This window comes from Pimephales promelas, chromosome 22 (genome assembly GCF_988280905.1).
Source record: "Pimephales promelas chromosome 22, fPimPro1.hap1.1, whole genome shotgun sequence".
Classification (NCBI taxonomy): domain Eukaryota; kingdom Metazoa; phylum Chordata; class Actinopteri; order Cypriniformes; family Leuciscidae; genus Pimephales; species Pimephales promelas.
In genome coordinates, this window is record NC_142790.1 from 23,454,648 (window position 1) to 23,473,859 (window position 19,212).

Sequence of the window (19,212 nt, forward strand, 5' to 3'; positions counted from 1 at the left end):
TATTTGCAAGATCATATAGTTGTTTTACAGTACTTTTGTGCTATTTTTGTAAATTACGGACATTTCCCCCCACTGTATTGTCACTGGTGTATATGAAAAAAAAAAATTGTAAAGTCTTTATATAGTGTAGTAGTATCTGTTTTATTGCTTGAATGCTTGTTAATATGAATTAAATATATATATATATATATATATATATATATGCTTTATTGTCAATATTGTTGAAATGTGAGAGTAAAAAAAAATAATATAGTCTATTGTGATGTATAATTAGTCTATTTTTGTGTGTGTGTATGTGTGTGTGTGTATATATATATATATATATATATATATATATATATATATTGATATAAAAATAGTTAAATAAATAGATTTCTGAATATCACTCCTCCAATAACCAACAGTAAGAATAAGATAACATCTCTTTGATGTGACTTCTCAAATCTCACATGGTCTTTATGAGAACCCTATTGTATGTGACAGAGGTAAGATGTTGTGATCATATCTGGCTGTTATTGGCTAGCTCTTCCTCAGGGGAATGAGTTTCAGAATGCCACTCACTCCATTTGACTTTTTATCGGGGAAGATGCAGGTCTCGCCTCCCGCTGTGAAGTTGCAGTACACTTTAAAGGAGTCCCCAGAGCATCCCTGGTTGGGATCGATGTAGTATTCACCTGAGGGAGGAAACCCATCAGACATCATGACAGATACAGTATAAACTTCAAAGAAATCATTTAGATCATAAATGAAGGTTTTTTTTTTTTAAATTCCTTTTTTCAGCAAAAACAAAACAAAAAAACACTCTGAATGGGCATCAGCTGTGGCGATGCCTTGTGTAAATAAAATAGCAGGCTAATGCGATTGAGGTAAAACCAGCTCTAAAGGTCACTGTAAGAGCTGGCATTTTGTAAGCCATGATTTGGGAGTGAGAGGTTAGCTCCCGCTGGAGTCCGCAGAATGCTAAACATCTTCCCAATCAGCCGTCGGCGGCTGCTGTTGTTATTCAAATCTCCCGAGTGACGGGTTTGGAATTTTAGAAGCACAGCCAATACCTACTGAGAGTGGATACAGAGATTTATCTGTTCAAGACCGTCTCCTTTACCTCCCACCTTGCTCACTTACCATCTGGGAATTCTGGGTGAGCGAGCTGAAGGTCTTTACAGCTTCGTGCGGGGTTGTGTTGCGTGCCCATGGGGTACTTCATGCGCTCGATGTCCTGTTTGAGATTATTCAAAGAGCTGAAGATGTCCTCCATGCCCTCTCCGTAGTCCAGCATGGTGCCGGCTTCGTCCGCTTGCATGTCGATGGAGCGACGGGACTTCTTGGACGAGTGGATAGGCAGAGGCTGGATGATCTCACCAGGAGGACCCTATGGAATGAGGAAAATTAGTGTGTATCCATGAGCCTCTAGCATTTTACAGTATATAATAAAAATCTCCTTGAAGCGTGCAAAAGTTCACTTACAGGAGGACCAGGAGGTCCGGACGTGCCAGTGTCTCCCTTTTGACCAGCGGGACCCTGCAGGAAGATGATTGAAATATCATGAGCGCGTTTTCTGACATTATTATAACAAGCGTATCAAATTGATCGGCGTTAAAGTGGTACTTACAGTCGAACCCTTGGATCCCTTTGGCCCTTGTGGACCCTGAAGGAAAATCGAAATGCATTCTGTGAAAACTGACTAAAATTGAGCTTGGTGAAAACAGTTAGAATTCTAAAATTTAGAATCTTAGAATTTAGAAAATTTAGAATAAACATTAGAATTTGTAACATTATAATAATTTATCAGTAATATATATCAGTTCAACATACACTACTGTCCAAAGGTTTGGGGGTCTGTTTGATTTTTTTACGTTTAAAGAAGTCTCTCCATTGCTGCATTTATTTGATAAAAAATACAGTGAAACAGTAATATTGTCAAATATGATTACAATTTGAAATAATTGTTTTTTTTTTATTGTAATATATATTTTAAGATATAACTTATTCCTGTAATGAGAATGCTTAATTGTGACCCTGGATCACAAAATCAGCCACAAGTTGCACGGGTACGGTATATTTGTGGCAATAGCCAACAATACATTGTATGGGTCAAAATTATCGATTTTTCTTTTATGCCAAAAATCATTAGGATATTAAGGAAAGACCATGTGCCATGAAAATGATTCTATAAATTAATTAAAATGTTTCTATTAAATATAAATCTTTTGTAACATTATAAATGTCACCAATTTAATTTGTCCTTGGTTTTATAATTTATATAAGTTTTTAAATCTTACTGACGGTAAACGTTTGAACGGTAGTGTATGTCAAAAGTATGACTCGTACATATTTAAATAGTGGATACAGTTAAAATTGACTGCTGAGGTGGGGCAGACCAAAATCATGATTTTAAAAGTGGAAAGACATTGATGTGTTTAAATATATTTTTCAAAAGATCTCTCAAAATAGTTCTCTTAAAAAAAAACTGTGATGCTTTAAATAGGCAATGTGACACCATTTTTTTAACTTGGTGCCATACAGTTTGACTTTGACGATAACACTGAATGCAAGATGCAAGACTCACGGGCAATCCAGGAGGACCAGGTGGACCAAGCGGACCAGCAGCACCACTGATACCCTACAGTTTAAAGAGCAGATGGTCAGAAAGCAGAACTTCATATGATTGATATGTCAAGATGTTGATCAGCAGAAATTCAAACATCTGTGTGAGCTGACGAGTTTGATATTCTCTCTAAGATTTGTCTTTAAAAATTACATGAAAACGACTCTTGCTCATCTATTCCTCTAGTTTGTATTACACACTGATCATTACACTTCATTAGAGTCAAGGACTTTTGAGTTAATTCTGTGGGGAGAAATTCAGCCTCCGTTACTAAACTCAGCAACAGATCGCAAATCTGTCCGGCGGGAAACGTTAGTGAGATGGGAAACGTTTTTCGATTTTCTTTTTTTCCCCAAACTCACAGAAGGGGAGACTACAATTTCATTAAGCTAAATCGTAATACGTTTAAAGCTGCATTGCTTTAAACGACTGAGCAAGGGTCATAGCAAAGGCCAATTATTCAATCAACTTTTAAAGGTTTTCTATATATTTGCTGATTGCACTGGATATGTGTTGCATGGTTCTTCAACGAGGCAAAGAAAGACAAACATTTCGCAGTTTGACTGTGAAAAAATGTAATCGCACTGGTGTTTGATGGGACCGTCTGGCGTAATGGAATTACTGCTGGCTCCGAGGACCTTTCATGACAGCTTCATCCATAACACGATTATGATGATGTACACAGATGCAATAAGTGCAGACGTTATTGTTTCAGTCGGTCGCTACTTTAATTTGCAAGCATTACAGGAGAAATCCTAATAGGTGCGCTGCTGGAGGTACCACATTTGTTGTGTGGTGGGTTAGAAAGGACAAATAAATCATTAGTGACTCACAGAATCACCCTTGCTGCCAGCGGCTCCCTGAGGACCAGGCAAACCACGATCTCCCTTCTCTCCCTGCTCACCGGGGGGTCCGATGAGGCCGATGAGACCGGGGTGACCCTGGAGGAAAAGATGTCACAGATCAGAACGTCAGTTGATATTCGAAATGTACAAAGAATTATATAAAAATAATTAAACCATCAAAGACATTACATTACATTAGAGACCGTTCACACCAAGTACGATAAGAATAGAAGAGTCCAAACTATTAACGATAACATCAGAGAAACGATATCGATGGAATCACGTTTAGAACGATTTTTCCCAGCTGAGGAACTAAAGAAGTAATAATGCACTTAAAAATAAACAGAATGTTATCGTCCGCTGGTGTGGTCGCTAATATAATTATTGTTATAGTTATTGTTCTTTGTGTGAATGGGCCTTAAGGTTAATTGACTTAAATGAAAAAAAAAAAATGAAATAAATTACAAAATATATATTAAAAAAAGGAAAAACCTGAAACTAAACTGCATGAATATTTGAAATTAGTATATACATTTTCATGGCCTAAAAAACAAAAATTATATATATATTAGTGCTGTCAAACGATTAAAATATTTAATCGCGATTGTTTAATTATGATTATGATTAATCACAATTAAACACATTTTTATCTATTCTAAATGTCTCTTGATTTCTTTTTGTCCCATTATTTTTTTCTAATTTTAATGCTCTTATCAACATGAAAAAGTGGATCGGCTTGCTTTGTGCAAATGTTTTTTTTTTATTTATTTTTTATTGAAAACAACATTGACAACTTCGCATAGCTGTGTGTGTGCTTGGCCATCAATGATAGCTCAGTTCACAATGACAAAAAAAAAAATCTGGCAACTTTTTAACATTAAACTTTTAATTCAGAATCTTATTGACATCCATTTCGGCATCTCGCGCTCATCGTCCACTCAAAACGTAACGGTAACCTACTGTTTGGCGGGCTCGCAACAAGTGTATTTCCGGTCTAGCTAGATCCGGTGCTTTCAGACAGGACGCGGTATGCGCCACGCTACGCCAGTTTTCAAAAATTTTTGGATGCCCTAAAGTTTCTATTGGCCATGATGGTCATCACAGTGGCAAAATTTGAACTATTTTGAATTTAGACCACGGTGTGCGGTTTAGCCATTGAAATGAATGGGTTTCATAAAGCAACGCTGCGCCCGCATCCTGTTGCAAAAGCATGTTAAAAAAAACTACAAAGGTTGCATCATGGCCAAAAAGACTGTTAATCTTGCAATTAAAAAAATAATCGTGTTAAAATGGGTTTTGCGTTAACGCCGTTAACTGACAGCCCTAATATATATATATAAACAAATTGTGACACAAAGAGACAAAAATAAACTTTTTTTATTCTTTTATAAATATGATTAAATGCCCAAGAAAATAATCAGTAAGCACTTCATAAAGGATTCCTAAATGTCTAAAAATGAAGCAAAAACTTCTGGATATTATACTGAAACTTTTCCCCTGGCTTCCTGGAGTGGAATGACCTAGTCTAGTCTTTATCTTTGACATTGAGCCTCTTTGAAAGCATATTAATAAAAATGTCAGGAAAAGAAATAGAATGTCACTCACCTTCTCACCCTTAGAGCCGGGGTCTCCTTTCAGGCCAGGGAGACCAGGAGGTCCCTAAATATCAGAGAACTAACAGTGAGAATTCAATTTGCACACATATACCCACATGTACACGCACACACAGAAAAGAGAGAGAGGATAAAAGGTGGACGGAAAGAACGAGCAAAAGGGAATGGGGTCTCTCCTCTTACCATTGGTCCTGGAGGACCGTCTTGTCCAGGAGCACCAGGAAGTCCTTGTTCACCCTGTGCATCCAATTACAAAAGCCATTATTGCATTGTTTTTTGCTTATGGTCTGCCATTGATTTACACTGTGCTGGAGAGTGATTAATAGCCCAGATACTAAAAAGTATTTAATAGACAAGAGAAAGATACAGATAGGAGATTTATTATTCTGTGAATTGAGTTGTTTCATATAATTCTATTCCTGTGTGTGTGTGTATTTAAGATATTCAGTGGCCATACAAATAATTTAAATACTTAAAAGTGTATGAATGCCATTGCTTGCTTGGCCGCAGAATCATAGTTCACCCAAAAATTCAAATTCAGTTTTTACTCACCCTCATGTTGATCCAACCCCTTAAGACCTTCGTTTTAATTAAGATATTTTATTTTAAGATAACAAATAAAGATATTTTTGATGAAATCTGAGAGCTGGATCACTCCTCCATAGGCTTCTTAAGGGATTGAAGCTTGTTCCCCGAAAAGTTATTAAAGACACCGTTAAAATAGTCTGAATGAGTACAGTGGCTCAATCCTAAATTTATCAAGCGGTGAGAATACTTTTTGTGCTCAAAAACAAAACAAAAATAACGACTTTTTTCAACTATTAATTTCCTTCTCTGTGGGCCTCACGTGAGTTCACTAGTGTAACACATAAGCTTCTGTTGTTGTACGTCACACACATCACACACGACCAGCATCGGCCAATAGTGAGCCTATGTGTGACGTAGCTCTAAGCTATCACGCTACGTTAACTGACTAGAGGCCCAAAGAGAAGTAAATGAATAGTTGAAATGAAGTCGTTATTTTTGTTTGTTTTGCGCTCAAATAGTATTCTCATCGCTTGATAAAGTTAAGATTGAGCCACTGTAGTCTCTTGGACTATTTTAATGATGTCTTTAATAACTTTTCGAGGCCGGCAAGTTTCAATCCCTCAAGAAGCCTATGGAGGAGTGATCCAGCTCTCAGATTTAATCAAAAATATCTTAATTTGTATTCCAAAGATGAACGAAGGTCTTATGGGGTTGGTACAGCATGAGGGTGAGTAATTAATGACTTAATTTTCATTTTTGGGTGAACTAACCCTTTAAGATTGAGCCACTGTAGTCACTTGGACTATTTTAATGATGTCTTTAATAACCTTTCCGGGCCGGCAAGTTTCAATCCCTTAGAAGCCTATGGAGGAGTGATCCAGCTCTCAGATTTCATCACAAATATCTTAATTTGTATTGCGAATATGAACGAAAGTCTTATGGGGTTGGAACAACATGAGGATGAATAAATACTGACAGAATTTTCATTTTTGCGTGAACTATACCTTTAAGTCCACGCAAAAGCACCAAGTATTGGCAGTGGCGAGTAGTAATCTGTTAGAACTACTGAGCAAATGCCAAGTCACATAATTAATATTCATCAGCATAGCTAGAAAAAGTTTAGAGAAAAGGTCAAGCATCATTTGTTTGCAGATGCTACCTGGTTTTCAAATTCACAGTACTTTTAGTGTATCCAAAGTTTTCTAAAACGATTTGGGGCCATTGTATTTATGTGTATGTGTAATGGTGGAATGATTGGGTGATGAGTGACATGGGGACCCACCACAGGCCCGGGGATTCCTCGTAGACCTTCAGGACCAGGCTTTCCAGCGGGACCCTGAGGGCCAACTGGTCCAGTTTTACCTGGTGGACCCTCAGATCCTGCCTCACCCTGAAGATAAGGAGGAAAAGAGAGGATTATAGAAATTATAATATAATGCATGAAGTCGGCATGCAATTCTCACTGAAATATCACTGATAAAGACAGATTTTTTTTTTTACTGTATTTGTAATCAAATACAGCCTCGGTAAGAATAAGAGACTTTCAGATTTTCACGATTAACTGCCTCCAAAAGATTATTGAGATTATTAATCTTACTACTCTCAATTTAATAATAAGTTTGTGTTTACATAATATACTGTATGTGTGTGTGTACTGTAAATAAATAATAAATATGCACACATGGATGTATATATATGAGAAATGTCTGCATGCATATACTGCATATCTGGTTACATATATATATATATATATATATATATATATGAATGTTTGTGTGTATTTATATATACAAAATAATTATACACAGTACACACATTTTATGTAAACACAAACTTTTATTTTGGATGTGATTAATCGTTGCACAGCCCTATATATAACATAATATAATGTAACATAATATAGACTAACAAACCTTAAAAACATTACATTATAAATCTCTGTATGGTTTCGCAATTTAGACCACGGGTTCAGTTGATGAACAACCTACACACTTCAATCCCACAGTGACGATGTATCCACATGTATTAACAGTGAGTCACTCTGTCAGAGATGTTCTTTCTCCCATGGCTCGCTGTGCTTTAATTATGGCAGTGGAGGCTGCAGTATGTGCCTGAGCTGAATTGATTTGGAATGATACGTTACCTTGGCGCCCTTCTCTCCTTGTCTGCCTTCAGCTCCAGCGGTCCCCGGGGGTCCCTGCAGACAGAGAAGAGGACATTGTATTTGAGCATTTTTCTCTGCTGGGCTATAAAACAAATGGGAAAAAGGTCACAGTGAGACATCATGGTAGCACTTGGAGGAACTTGCTTGATGGTTACATATAGGCAAATGGATCCACTTTCATTTTTCGAAGTTTTTTTTTGCATAAGCATACATTCATTCATATTCGTAAAGGTGACCGGGGCTAGTTGTCAAATTATATATATTTTTTAAAAACTATTATATCAATAAAACCCCCCAAAACAATTCATGATGAAACATGCAAAAATGTTCAATATAATACAACAATAAATAATAAATTTGAATAGAACATATGGCAACTTATAAATGTATGAAAAATATCCTTGTGACCAACTCAACGTGGACAGGCTACAACTCCAACACTTATCCGTTTTTATTTTATTTTTGAAATATTCATTTATCAGCCATTATAACTGCCGATACCGATAGTTTGGAAAATGCCTAATATATCGGTCTGGCTCTGAATTTAATTTTTGTCTCTAAGATAAAACCTGACAGTCTCCACTGCATCATTTTTCATATGTAAATTTAGAAGAGCAAGGAAGAAATCAACTAGGCTAATGACAGTTGGAAGCTTCACCATATTCAAATAATTCCCAAGATGCTTAATAGTCTAGGGACTGTCTCATGGGTCCAAGACTGAACAGAGTCCAAGAAATAAACAGAGAGAGAGAATAAGCAAGGGAATCTCCATATTCATTTCCAACTGCGGTCTGCAAACTGCTGAGAAAGCAGAACGTCTCTGTGTTTGATGCAAAATAAGCTCCAGCCAGAATTATTGATGCAGGGGACTTAATTCCACGAGATCAGTCTTCCTGCGACCGTCTTCCTCTCGCAGGATTAAAACACCTTTGCTGATGAAATGGCAGTTCGTCAGCCATTGCTATCCGTGTGTATTGATAGGGTGTATAATTTTCCCTGGGAGAGCTCCATCAAGCATATTGGGAAGGCGAGTGGTGTTTTCTCCACATTTTGCATGAATAATGGATGTGTGAGCAGAGATGCCATAAAGCTTTATGGAGGAATAATGGGATAGCACAGTGTTGCTTGGGCTGGCTAATAAAATTCAACCAGGACTGCTTCCCTCATAGCAAGACAGTTTGTGGCCTCGAGGGGCTCCAAAAGCGTCCAGCAGTTGTTTACACCTGGTATTAACATCCGTCCCATATGATCTGGTCAAAATTGGTACACTAAATAAATACAAGGTCCAAAACATCAGAAACATGTGACCACAGTGAAGAGCCACCTACTGGCATGTCAATCAACCATTGCCGATTGCACAAAATAGGTTAACTTTAGCTAAAAAAAACTTTTGCTGATAATTTACTCACCCCCATGTCATCCAAAATGTCCATATCTTTCTTTCTTCAGTCGAAAAGAAATTAAGGTTTTTGATGAAAACATTTCAGGATTTTCTCCATATAATGAACTTCAATGGGAACCAAACGGTTCAAGGTCCAAATGAGAGTTTCAGTGCAGCTTCAAAGGGCTTTAAACGACACCAGACGACAAATAAGGGTCTTATCCAGCGATCGAACGATCGGCCATTTAAAAAAGTTTTATAAGCACAAATAATTGCCTTGCTCTGTTCTGTGATGAGCGTTCATGACTCTCCTGTTCGAACTCGTTCATCAAAATGAACGAATCTTTTTTCGAGTCAAGGATCCTAGATTAGACCCTTATTTATCGTCTGGTGTCGTTAGAAGCTGCACTGAAACTCTCATTTGGACCTTGAACCGTTTGGTTCCCAATGAAGTGCATTATATGGAGAAAATCCTGGAATGTTTTCATCAAAAACCTTCATTTCTTTTCGACTGAAGAAAGAAAGACGTGGACATCTTGGGTGACATGGGGATGAGGAAATTATCAGCAAAAGTTTTTTGTGTTTCTTTGACCTTTCCAAATTAAAATTTGGTAAGTCAAATTTTAAACGTTCAATTATATGACATTGTACATCAACGAAGATCACAAACAATCAACTGCAAGTTCAGTGTAAACGCAATCTAGTGCAAAAGACAAAATTCAATTATATTTCACTTGCTAGTTCAGATAGAGTGTTGTGAGAAATTCAATATAAATAGAAAAAGTGAACTTTTTCCCTCTTCTGTAAAATGAGTTCTTTTCGTGACCAGTGAAACTATATTTTCTGCAAGGCTATGAGGTTTCATTTGGCTGAACAAATTTCTTTTCATGTGGCAGTGGGAGAGGATTTCCAATTCCTGTCCTGAATGTGACAGTTATATTTCCTCTTCCTCTGTAACATCCTTTACACCGCTGTCCCCTCATCACTGTCACTCAAACAGGCCCGGGATCAATATAACGTCTCGACTGATTTTCTACTTTCATCCTGAGAGAGATGTAGGACTACAGTGGAGGAAATGAGTTCTGGCTCTGACGCCATTTAAATGCTGTTTTCGATTTCAGACTGATGATTTAGTATGCGCTATTCATCACCCTGTGAAGGACTTTCTCTTTGCCGTTGAGCGGTATGACCCCGGGTGAAAAACAACTGATCATCCGTGCTGATGAGGACGAGTCTTAAACAAAAATGGTGACTGTTTTACACATGTCGGAATATTCCTTAATAAATAGCAATTTTAGAAAGTGTTCCATTCTTAGTGAGAAAATTATAATTAAAAAGGTTAGTTATCCATGACAGATGGTAAAAAAAAATAAATCAATATGCTAAACTTGCACTAGCGATGAGGACTATACATACTCTTTTGCCAGGAGGTCCTGGTGGGCCAGCTTCTCCAGAAGGACCAGGAGGTCCCTAAAATAGAGTGGAGGAAGAGAAATGAATCAAAAACAGAAAACATCTGAACCAGCCTATTTTAGATAATAGACTTTAGCGTTATAACTAAACTTTCTCTCTTTTGTCTTGCCAACCTTAACCAATTTCGTGAAATTAACTGAACACAATTAAGAAACACAAGGGTTTCAAAAGCACACCGACAGGATGGATACAATTTAGAAAATTATTCAGCTGTGTGATTATTTGATTTGAAAATGATAAACTTCTAATCAGAAGCTGTGTGTATTTCTGTGAAAGTGTGTTGCTCAAAACAAACCTCCAATCATTAAACTTTCATAGAACTGTAGCTTACAAATGGGCCTTGCACAAAGACCCTCAAGCCTAGACATTCACATTTGTAAACCTAGAGATTCAGATACATTGAATTTAATGGTAAATTAACCAATTTTCCTGCTCTGGAAAATCCAAATGACTATAATAAATGTTAATAAAGACTGCAGTTTATGGGCTGCCACTGCTCAGACAATTATGTTTGACTTCTGCATATCCAATTACAGTTTATGAATATATTTGTATTGTATATGAAGAGTTCAGATGCAAAAGCCTCTAAATGCCATTTGAAATTTTCTTCTAAAATGATCATTTTTATCAAACTTGTATATTTAAGTTCAGTAATTTCACTTAAATGGCAATGATAATTGCCTATTAATTGTTATTTAAGTGAAATTACTGAACTTAAATATACAAGTTTGATAAAAATCATCATTAAAGAAGAAAATTTCAAATGGCATTTAGAGGCTTTTGCATCTGAACTCTTCATATATACTTTTGCAAGAGGAAAACACAGTGCTCTGCAACTTAAATGATTATATTTTGAGTAATTATTGCCTGAATAAAATTACAAAGTATGCATAGAGTTTTTATGCAGTTTATAAAAACTATAGTCAAAGCTATTGCACCTAAATATTATGAATACTCACAGGTTGACCAGACTCTCCATCCTCTCCCTTTTCACCTGGGCCTCCATCTATTCCCTGATAATGTTATAGACAACATTTTAAAAGACAAATAAACTGACAATTGACAAATATTGCAGTATATTTACCCTGCAAATTACAGTTTTAATCCTTTAAATAGATTGTGCTACTTACAGCAACACCTGGCTCACCAGGTGGACCAGGGTCTCCAGGAAAACCAACAGGGCCCTTTAGTTGTAAACACAGTTACATGTCAGTAACTTAAAACTAAATTCGTCCTTAATATCCTTAACAAATAATAGGACCTACTAAACGAAATGAATGTCAGTTGTGTCACACTTACAGGGTTACCCTTGGGTCCATCATCTCCAGGGGGTCCCTTGGGACCTGGAGGTCCAGCAGCACCAGAGGGACCAGCTTCACCTTTCTCTCCTCTCTCCCCTTTTGGGCCCTGCAGAATATATAACAAAGATGAAAGGGCTGAATAAAGAGCCCTGAGGCACCCCATGAACAAAAGCACCCCGAGAACAATGAGTGCAGCCACGCTCTACATTCTGATACAGCAATTCAAAAGAGTTAATCAACCATCCATGTCAGTATTGACAGGCCAGAATTTTGACAGGCTGCATTTGTAATAGATAAGTTAACTTTTTAGCTTTATTCAGTTGATCTGCCCCCGCTTGAAATGTTACTCAAGGTTTTTATGACAAAAAGGTGTAGTTTTATCATATGAAAGCCAATATTCTGGTGTCAGAAATCCAAAAGTTTAGTTTCAATTGAAGGGATGTTTTGGGTACATTTTCTTGATATGACCCCTGTAAAGTTAAGTGTATTATTTGTATGATGAGAGGAAAACCCTTTATTGGAATCATTCCTGCAATTTAGCGACTCACTTAGTGTGGCCACTTAATTCAACACAATCAATAAAGCCTGAAAAGCTTACAGGAAGTGATTACCCGCACCATCACACAGATTTCTCCTGAGAACTCAACTTACCCCAGGTCCAGGCTCGCCAGGAGGTCCAGGGTTGCCAGCTTCTCCTTGTTCACCCTGTGAAGGATATTACTAGTTATAAGCTCTAGCACCATACCATATGATTGTGCTGTACAATGTTGAGTTCTTTTCAACCAGAGTTTCTAGCTGTCAAACTTCCATTTTGGAAACTTCCAAATTCCAATTTCAAAAGTTTCTTTGACAAAAACCAGCAAATCGAATCGTTCCATAGTCATTTTATCTTCAATGCTCTGAAAAATGGAACACCTTTTGAAGATCAGAGATACCATTTGACTTTTGAATAGAAAATATTATCTAAACAAAGCTGCATTATGTTTCTTAGCAGTAGCTTACTCAACTAGTCTAGACTGTAGTGGACATAATACTCAACTACTAATGGATGGAGCATCATGGTGACCCGTAACATGTTCTAAATTCATCTCCACAGCCAGCCAAAGCATTAAATATTGATGGCCTGTGGGCCTGCCAAATAGCGGTGAAATGGAGGGGGTTTTATCAGAACTGCGGTAATGTAGGCATTCACCGTTTTGTTATACTAATTCAGAAAAAACGATGACACGAATAATAAATTAAGGAAGACTTCAAATGAGACTTGAAATAGGTCTTTGGCCGTGGAGAATAAACACTGGAGATAGGGATAATCTTACCTTCTCACCCACGGATCCCATTCCTCCTATTCCACCAGGAGGACCTTGTGGACCCTTCAATAAAAGAAGTAAATTTGTTAAGAGGCATACGTGAAAACCATTAACACAGAAGCCATTTAGTTTAAGTGGTGTAATTTTATGGATTTGCAGATTGGATAAAATGTTCAATGTTGAGAGATGCTCTTACATCAGCACCAGAAGGGCCTTGAGGACCTCTGGGACCAGGTGGGCCAGGGGGACCCTGTGGAGAAACAATAAGAGAGACAAATTAGATTTGACTAATAATTGTCAAAAAAAAGGTCAATGTTGTCAAAAGCAAAATAAAATAAAGCTAAATAAAAGAATAAACAGAACCAAAAAAATGAAAAGGCGTTTATGAGTAGAATATTCTGTCCTGTATTCTGTCGAGTATGACTGTATTTAATAATTGGTTAAAACATCTTACCATAGGACCAACGTCTCCATTTTCTCCTTTTTCACCAGGTGGCCCAGGAAGACCCTTCAAAAATAAATAGATATCATTTTATTGATGTGTATCTTCAAAATATATATGTCCATACATTCACATACTATAGTACACTGATGTCAGTGACTGTGCAAAGATGTGTAAAGCTATGAGGCACAAAAAAAAGACCCTCTGAAGAAAAGAGAAAAAGAATCTTGCCCAGACGCAGTTACCAGAGGACAGCAATAATGCTTCATTTCAGAATTGGCGGAGAAAGGCAAAAGGGCCATATGGCAAATGGAAGAGGCGGGAGTGTTTATTGAGTTTCAGAATCTGTCATCTTGAAATCTAAGAGAGCAGCTAATAACCTTTGTCAGATTTTTAGCTCACGTTCAATGCGAACACTATATTATTTCTCACCTTTTCATAGCTGGTAAAATGTCAGCCTGGGTGAAAAACGAAGAGGACTTTCAACACTAAGCACAATAGGAAAGATATTTTACCCAGCGCAGAAACTCATCTACGCACATTTGCCAAATATATTTCCCAAGAGCGGCACAGGATTCATTTGAACATTCGGGGGGGAGGACATGTCCCTCGTCTTACCCATTATTATGCCCTTAAAATGCACCTAGGACTTAAGAGAAACACACTTTAGATCCAAAACATTGGAAGAATAAAACAGGGAAACCAAAAAAAAAAAAGTTAGATGGCCAGCAGCATGCACTTCATTTCATTTGACGCTACTCTCCACTTAGGGGCTGAAAAATTCATGCGGTTTTTCAGCTTAATTAATAGCCAATTAAATGTTTTTCCCAGCAGGAAAGGTAAAACATCCATCAGTGACAGTAACCAGGGAAGCATTTGTGTTTTAAAGAAGTCCAAAATGCTATAACATCAGAGACCTCGGATAAAACACACATGCATTGGCGAATAAACACGCTAGGCATGTGACCCCGGTATCATGCGTGTTTGATCCTTGACATTTACTCCCTAATTGCCTCACCTTCAGGGGCTGCTCATTCAAAGGACTTTTCTTCATCATCCGTTACACATTTAAGGAGCGACGACATCTAAAATCTAATTTTGTCTGATATTTACTCGCCCAATACCCACGTGACCTGCAGACTTGGCAGACTGACACGCTGGTTCTCGTGCTGGTAAGAGATCTCATCAGGGCAGAAGCCCTTAGTCAGAGACCATTAACATAAACACTCATTACAGACTGAAGGGTGTGTGTGCACTGTCCTAATGTCTATTGGACCGGGTCACTAAATGCAATTAATAAAATCCAAATGGAAGTGCATTACGCCCAATTAAAACTCAATTGAATCAAATGGCTCAGAGATTTGGTGGCGTAAGAGGACTACAGGAGCAGTCGATGTTACTCCATTACCGCGATGACTTGCCTTCAGAGGAATCAGCTAATTGATGGCAGGAGGAATGGCAGATCCTTGAGGCTTCATATCATAATATGATCAAATTGAAAGATGAGATGATTCAAATAAATCTTCTATAAATACAGTGTGTTTACTACACAAACATGACTGCTGATTTTTATGGTTCACAACATTGCAACCAAATATATTCAGTGACAGATTTTTATATATATATATATATATATATATATATAAGCAATATTCATACTTATTCATGATACAGCACTTGCCTCTCGTACCTTATTGCTTTTATAAAACGGTTATCACACAATAAAAATATTAAAGTAAAAAAAATATGCATTAGAGCAACTTTCATGAAGTAAAATCACTAAAAGCCTTCTTTCCGCTAGAAAAAAAATAGTCCCTGACCGTGAACAGCAACAGACGTTCTAATGTGTAATGTGCATGAAAGCTCAACTAAAAACAACACAACTGCAGTGTTGCGCAGTGATAAATAGAACCGTTGGGTGAAGCGGTTATAGCCGTGTTACATCACGAATAAAGCACAGCTATTGACCAATCAGAATCAAGGATTGGAACTAACTGTTTTATAAGTATATATATGAATATATATCGTTGGGACTGATATTTTGTAAAAAAACCAATAAAAAACGGTAACGCTTCCTTTTACAGTACAGTACTTACAGTATACTTACAGTACTTACCTAGAAAGTTCTGGCTAATATAAGGTAAGTACATGGAACAGGGGTAGGTTTAGGGGTAGGATCAGGGTTAGTACTAGTTATTACCCAGTAATTGTAGTTACTAAAATAAGTACATAGTATTTACATTGGTAACTGGACTGTAAAAGGAAGCGTTACCAAAAAAAACTTTTTTAAATAAGTTTTTCTTTAATTCTCTTAATTTCTACTAATTAGTAGAATAAATAAATCAGATGTAATTATACCACCAGCAAACCAAAATTTGAACTGTTCATGTAATGGAGCCTGTATGTCTGTAGAGAGTGTATACTTATTCACTAGATCAATTCCAGCAGAAGTGGAATCAAAAAGAAAATCAATTCACATCTCAAACACCTCCCAGTGCATCTACTGCCCAGGGCCACCAGCTAATGTTGTTTGTGCTGCGTTAGTCTGGGTCACCATGGGAGAGGCGATTCAGTGCTAAACAAAATCAAAATGTTAGCTTGTGAATGACACTGTGGGACTCACCTGGAGACCGATGGGACCAGGAGGTCCAGGGAAGCCCCGGGATCCTTCATCTCCCTTCTGTCCAAACATACCCTGCTGTCCGCGAGGACCTGGCTCACCATCACCTCCCTGAAATAAGCATTAGTCTCAATGTATTCCTTATTAAAAATGACTGAAAAAATAGATAAGGTCATTCTGAATGTGCAGTGAAGACATACAGCAGGTCCAGGAGCTCCAGTAGTTCCCTGAAGACCAGGTGGACCTGGAGGACCCTAGTGGACAACACAATAAAAAGGAGATCAGAATAACAGAAATGTACTATGAGATGGGATGGGAATCATAAGGAATTGAATGATTCTGGTTCCTCAAAGATTTAATTAATGGATTAGTACTTTTAGTACTTTTGAGGAAATCACTTGGAGTTGGACACGATACTTGTGGTTCAGTAAATACGTCAAGAACCGCTTAAACCGATTCAGTGATTGACAGTTCAACTGTATAATACACATGTTCAACATTTATGACTCTTTTAGATCAATTTATTAAAGGAACTAGTTAATAAGACTTATAAATTTGTAAATCGGACTATACTGGTTGTGTTTTTTTGTATGTGTGTGAAATCAGTGAAAGACCACAGATGTTAAAAGAATTTCCTTAAAATCATTAGGTAATGGTTTATAAGTAGAATCAGTTCTGTTTGTATAAATAAGGATTTCACGACAGAATTTACTCACATGTTCACCTTTGTCGCCTTTACTTCCCTTCTGTCCTGGTTCGCCAACTTCTCCCTGGAAAGTAGTTTAAAATCAGTCATGCAATATCCATTTTGTCTCTTAAAAAACTATATTATGCATTCATCACACTGGTGATTCTAAATGAGAAAAACTCTGTTGAAGCAATGTTGCAGTAAACCGTTTACTGTGCTGTAAAAAATATGACATTGGTTATGACCTGCATAGAGTTTTAATGTAAATGACATGACAAATAATGTCTCTGAACTAACAGATATGGCCAGATAAAGCTATGCTACAACTTATTCTTGGCACGTAAGCCATGAAGTTGGTTAGAGGATACTGATGGAGAGACAACGTTTATGGTACCCTGCGCTAATTTGATTATAGGCAGCCTTTGCAGATGATGATGGATTGGCGGCAGGGGAGAGCGACTGAGAGATAGGCGTACGTTTCAGATGCCCGTACAGTGTGCGTTTGTGATGATGAAGAATGATCGCTGTCCAAAAAGTGCGGGCGAGGAATTCTGGGAAGAGTTGTGAGATATACTAGGAGATGAGATATAATTATTTTCTTGTTTTCTATTTCATATTTCAAAATATTTACAACCAGAAAAATTTTGACTTTTATCTTGAATTAAGTTTTCTTGAATAAAAATTCGTACTCTATTGGAAAATAGTTTTTTTTTTTTTTATGTACAAAGTGAGGGCAATTTAGTGAGATTTATTGGATGGTTGGGATAAAAAAAGATATATTGATGTGCTGACATACTGAGATTTTTCAGCGGTGTAAGCCTGTTAAAGTAACTTTAGATGCATTGGAACACAACTTTCTTCCATTAAATCTGTACACGAGTTAAGATGAAGTGAAATCCGTTACTGTCCTTTTGTGGCGATTGTGAATTGGCTGCAGGAACAAAGGATTGTATTAATGTAATGCAGTAATGTAATGGACCTTCTCTTTACTGTCTAAGCGTATTAATGTCAATTAAAACCACAATTAACCTTGTCACCATCTTCTCCGGGTGGACCCTGAGGTCCTGCTGGACCCGGCAGACCAACTGGACCTTGAACTCCATCCCGACCGGCTGGACCTGATGGACCTCTCTCTCCCTGAACAAAGACACATTTTTTAGTTTGTGGCAAATTACATTCTGAATTGAAATTTTTTTTCATTTGCTGAAAAGATCCATGTGCTACAGTACATTAGACGGTGCTGTAAGCAAACCTAAACGTTTACTAATAAATGCAATATAAGAAACACATATTGATCATCTTCATATCTAATAAGTAAGATTACCGGTGCACCCTTCTCTCCAGCAGGTCCTGGGGGTCCCTGAGGTCCAGTACGTCCAGACAAGCCAATGGGGCCAGCAGGTCCTGCTGCTCCTCTCTCACCAGGGGAACCCTATAACCATCACAGACAAAAACGATTGAACATATTTGACACTGAGACACTATTTGCAAGTCTGATTAACTGAAGCATATACTACATCAGGGGTTTTTAAAAGTGTAGGGCGCACCTACAATGTCAATCGATTGCATTTTTTCTATATAGCTTTTCTGTATGTAAATGTATAATAGCACAGGACTACCTAAACAGTTTAGAGCAGTACAGAAACATGGATGAATGAGAAGAAAGTGTGGGACGTGCTTGATGATGAGTCATTAAAAGCACAATAAACTGCGAAAAAGAACTGAATTCGGTACTGACAGGTGACCTTCTGTGGCACACCCGACGTGCGCGAGTGCTGAATTTAGTTTACTTTTTCGGCTTATTGCGCAGTTTGCCTAAATGATCATTAGATCCATGCACAAGGTCTTAAAGTGACAGCAGCCTCACATAGGCATACCTGCTGCTGTCTTTATCGTTAATGTTAATCAAATCATTCACAGTGCTTATATCGTTTACAAAAAACATAATTCACCGCTTTTATATCTTTCAAAGCTGTTAATACAGTAATGTAATTCATACAATGCAGACTTTATAGTTAAAAAGGAGGTTGGGGGGTGTGCATTGTCTATGTTGTGTTAGAAGGGAGGCCCACTGTCTTTGACTTTGAAAACCCCCGTACTGAATTAATAGGCTTGTAAAGATCTGCCGTACCTCACTCATTAATCAAGTGTAAAGGATTAAATCAGATTCTCCCAAGTGATAACTTCCTTTCAAGGATGTACTTTTAGTGCAGAAAATCCAAATTAGGAGATTTAGCTTTTGAAT

At 37.4% G+C, this 19,212-nt stretch overlaps 1 protein-coding gene across 1 annotated transcript in view; it reads right to left on the bottom strand.

Annotated features, from left to right (window-relative positions):
* col11a1a (collagen, type XI, alpha 1a) overlaps positions 1-19,212 on the bottom strand; it is a 76,901-nt gene that overhangs the window by 3,126 nt on the left and 54,563 nt on the right. The window contains exons 42-64 of the mRNA XM_089125638.1: positions 18,292-18,399; positions 17,997-18,104; positions 16,996-17,049; positions 16,480-16,533; positions 16,283-16,390; positions 13,672-13,725; positions 13,414-13,467; positions 13,227-13,280; positions 12,562-12,615; positions 11,909-12,016; positions 11,740-11,793; positions 11,569-11,622; positions 10,553-10,606; positions 7,735-7,788; positions 6,874-6,981; positions 5,247-5,300; positions 5,056-5,109; positions 3,439-3,546; positions 2,567-2,620; positions 1,610-1,645; positions 1,465-1,518; positions 1,123-1,369; positions 562-674 (exon numbers count right to left, since the gene is read on the bottom strand). Coding sequence (XP_088981764.1) covers positions 562-674; positions 1,123-1,369; positions 1,465-1,518; positions 1,610-1,645; positions 2,567-2,620; positions 3,439-3,546; positions 5,056-5,109; positions 5,247-5,300; positions 6,874-6,981; positions 7,735-7,788; positions 10,553-10,606; positions 11,569-11,622; positions 11,740-11,793; positions 11,909-12,016; positions 12,562-12,615; positions 13,227-13,280; positions 13,414-13,467; positions 13,672-13,725; positions 16,283-16,390; positions 16,480-16,533; positions 16,996-17,049; positions 17,997-18,104; positions 18,292-18,399 — 1,800 coding nt within the window. The remainder of the gene's footprint in view (positions 1-561; positions 675-1,122; positions 1,370-1,464; positions 1,519-1,609; positions 1,646-2,566; positions 2,621-3,438; positions 3,547-5,055; positions 5,110-5,246; positions 5,301-6,873; positions 6,982-7,734; positions 7,789-10,552; positions 10,607-11,568; positions 11,623-11,739; positions 11,794-11,908; positions 12,017-12,561; positions 12,616-13,226; positions 13,281-13,413; positions 13,468-13,671; positions 13,726-16,282; positions 16,391-16,479; positions 16,534-16,995; positions 17,050-17,996; positions 18,105-18,291; positions 18,400-19,212) is intronic.